Source organism: Equus asinus, chromosome 17 (assembly GCF_041296235.1).
Source record: "Equus asinus isolate D_3611 breed Donkey chromosome 17, EquAss-T2T_v2, whole genome shotgun sequence".
Lineage (NCBI taxonomy): Eukaryota > Metazoa > Chordata > Mammalia > Perissodactyla > Equidae > Equus > Equus asinus.
Genome location: NC_091806.1, coordinates 33,658,759 through 33,662,394, shown reverse-complemented (window position 1 = coordinate 33,662,394; position 3,636 = coordinate 33,658,759). Strand labels below are relative to the sequence as shown.

General features: G+C 37.3%; 1 protein-coding gene across 1 annotated transcript; it reads left to right on the top strand.

Moving 5' to 3' along the window:
* Positions 1 to 2,163: 2,163 nt before the first annotated feature.
* Positions 2,164 to 3,108, top strand: LOC139040644 (olfactory receptor 5AN6-like). The gene has a single exon (XM_070487390.1). It carries the CDS (start codon positions 2,164 to 2,166, stop codon positions 3,106 to 3,108), a length of 945 nt encoding a protein of 314 aa, XP_070343491.1.
* Positions 3,109 to 3,636: the final 528 nt, after the last annotated feature.

Here is a 3,636-nt window from a genome sequence, read left to right as displayed (position 1 = left end):
AAAATAAAATATTATGATTGAAATTTGAAGTTCAATGGATGACTTAGGCAATTCGCACAACTTACAATAGAATGAACTTACTGGAAGATAGATCTGTAAAAATTAAACAGAACACAGTAGAGACATACAAATAATGAATGTTTCAGTGATGTGGGAGGTAGAGGAAGAAGTTTCAACACACCTCTAATTGGGGTTCCAGAGGAATATAATACAAATATGGAGGCAATTTTCATTGTACTATCTGCGTTTAGTAGACAGCACATGAGGCTTAAGGTTACCATATTGAATGAGTAGACATTACAGGAAGCTATGAATTTATCCATGAGTAGAAGGAGAAGAACAGCACATATTGTAACTGCTCAATAAATCTTTTTGTCGTCATGACTGTTGGCTAAGATGGTGATGGTGATGATGATGAAGAACACAATTTTTTGCTCTGTCCTCACAAAACTCTCCCTCCATTCAGTCTCTCTGTGGACAGAACCACATCTATGTCTAGGTTGGTAAATATATAGTCTATCTGCTCCCATTTCTTCTTCTATGTTGATGGAAAATATCTTGATTTTCTTTTCTAATTAATCTCTTCATTCCTTCAGAATTTTTCTCAAAACAGTGCACCATGAAACAATGACTGATTTGATCTTAGGAAATTCATACTTCTACATTACTTCTCAGTCTACAGCCTTATGCTTCTATGGGGATTTTTTTTTTCTTTTCAATAATTTTTGGAACTAGGAGGTTAGGAAATGTTTTTGGAGAAGGAAGACATTATGGATGGCTAATGTTGACACATGTTTATAGTTCACAGACATAGCTTATTCCATTAATGTCACAGCCTTTCTCCAGTGAAATCTCCAAGACTTCTAATTTTATCCATGTACACAACTCCGAGGCAATATTTGATATCTATTTTCTACCTTTCACAGCTTCCCATTATTTTCCTTCTAGTTAGAGTTCATCTGAATAAAAATGTGTATGTGTTTGGAGATGTTCTAATAATTATCTGAAGAGATGACTGCTATTGCATCTTGAAGAGGGTATACAGTGCCTGAGGCAAAAATATTTTTTTGGCTGTTTATCATTTGGCCTGAAGACTTAGTGCTTGCCTTCCCTGGACTGGCTCCAATAAGAAAAAGAGAAAGAACTTCCAGAAATCCTGCGTCTGCTTCCTAATCTCCATATCCATTGCCTAAACATCTCAACTCTTACATGAGATCAAGTCACTTTTATTTGTAGAAGTCTTTTACCTGGGAATCATGAATAGACTGGAGTGTGATTGAGAATCCAATAAAACCACATGTAAAGGTGGTAAGTAGTTGCAGTGTCCTGGATACTGTGTCTAAAGTTTCCAACATTTTCATAAGTATCACTGACCCGAAGAAGATCAAGAATCACTATCCTAGACAGTTTAACTTATAAGTATCTCTGATTTGAGGAAATAAAAATCTTCATCTGCAATGATGGGTGCATAATGACCCTTACAACCTTGTCTTATCTAACTTCTCTGAGCCTTCTTAGCGTCATTAAGAAGTGTAAGTCACATCCATTTCCAAACTGCCTCTTGGTATGTGACTCTTCCCACCATATCATTGCATTATTCTTATGTCTCTTGAGGCATTATGAGAGCAGAAAGGCAGTTACAGAATTGTCCACCTTCCTGATTACATTAATTGAATATTAGTTCCCAAGGAGATTTTAAAGAGCCCCTACTTTGTCATCACTTAACTATAAGGTCCAGCATGATTCAGGGACTTTTTCAAGCACTGAATTAAATTCAGAGCCAGGACTTATCATACTCCTTCTGTTTCACAATATAGAGATCTGGCAGCATTTTCCTACCTTACTCTATTTCTAATTCTCATATATTTGTAAAATTGTAAGGGAAAAACATGAAATTAAGACATTTTAGGAGATAATGTACTAATCATGTTCATTTACTGTGTTTTGCCCCCAAAGAAAATGACTATTTATGCAAGAAAACTTTTAGTTAAGTTTGGTGAATATACATAAAAGACACAGATTAATTCAACACTGATGATTTAAGATGTATATTTAGTGAGCTGTGTGACTGGGAAGAAATGAAAACAATTTTTTTGAGTTTTTTGAAAATGAATCCATTTCCTTCTTTCAACTTTTTCTCAGCAGATCTCAACAAGCAGGACCATGGAAGAAAACAGAAATCACACTTCTGTGGCCGTGTTTGTTCTCCTGGGACTCTCAGATGAAAAAGAGCTGCAACTTATCTTCTTCCCAGTCTTCCTAGGGATCTACCTTGTGACCCTCCTCTGGAACCTGGGTCTCATCATCCTAATCAGGATGGACTCCCACCTGCACACACCTATGTACTTCTTTCTCAGTTTCCTGTCATTTATAGACATCTGCTATTCTTCTTCCACCAGCCCAAGGATGCTTTCAGACTTCCTAAAAGATGAAAAACTGATTTCATTCATTGCCTGTGCCACCCAGTATTTTGTTGCATCCTGGATGTGTCTGATGGAGTGCTGTCTCTTGGCTGCCATGGCCTATGACAGATATGTTGCTATTGGTAGGCCTCTGCAGTACTCAGCCATCATGGCTCCTGGCCTCTGTCAGAAGATGGTTGCTGGGGCCTGTGGGAGTGGTTTCCTTAGTAGCTTAGCGGAAACAATCCCTTGCTTTCATCTCTACTACTGTGGGCCCAATATCATTCCAAATTTCTTCTGTGACATAACCCACATCATATCCTTGTCTTGCTCCAATCCCTTCATCAGCCAAATGATTCTTTTTCTGGTAGCTTTTTTTATTGGGTTCGGTTCTTTTCTTGTTATTCTCTTGTCCTATAGTTTCATTGCAGCTTCCATCCTGAAAATATCCTCCGTAAAAGGTAGTGCCAAGGCCTTCAATACCTGTGCCTCCCACTTGGTAGTTGTGACAATCTTCCACGGAACAGGCCTCTCAGTGTACATGCATCCTAACTCTGGTCACTCTGAGAAACAAGACAAGGTTCTGTCAGTGTTCTATGTTATCCTTATCCCCGTGTTAAACCCTCTTATCTATAGTCTGAGGAACAAGGAGATCAAAGAGGCCCTCAAGAGGGTGATAAAGAGGGCAAAACATTTACTTCAGTAAGAACATATTTGAGCAGGTGTTACCCTAATAAGGAAAACAGTGGTAAGAACATTCAAGTAAACTTTTGTAGGTCACAAGACTAAGTATAGAGAAGTGAAAACCTGACTCCTTGATTTCTGTTGCCATTATATTTAGCTTCCACCAGCAAGTGATCTGTCTGAGGCAATGTCATCAACATGGAAATCAGTTTGTTAGACCCAAGTAGATGAAAAGCTTTCTTTTGAGAACACAGCTTCCAATAGCTGTTATCACTATTGCAGACAAATGACAAGACCCTAGGAAGTCATGCACGTGATTCTTTCCTCTACAGTTTTTATGATTGCTTTTATTTATTTTCAATTTTTCAGCATTATTTATATTTATATAAAAAGAAAATAAAATAATGTATCAATTTTTATGCGTGAAAGTTAAAAATAATTTAAAGTGAATACTTTATCATCTTAATTCTAAACAGAGAGAGAGAAAGTCAGCATTAGAGAGAGGGATACAGAAAGAGAAAGCTGGAAAGAGAGAAAGAAACAAAGAGGG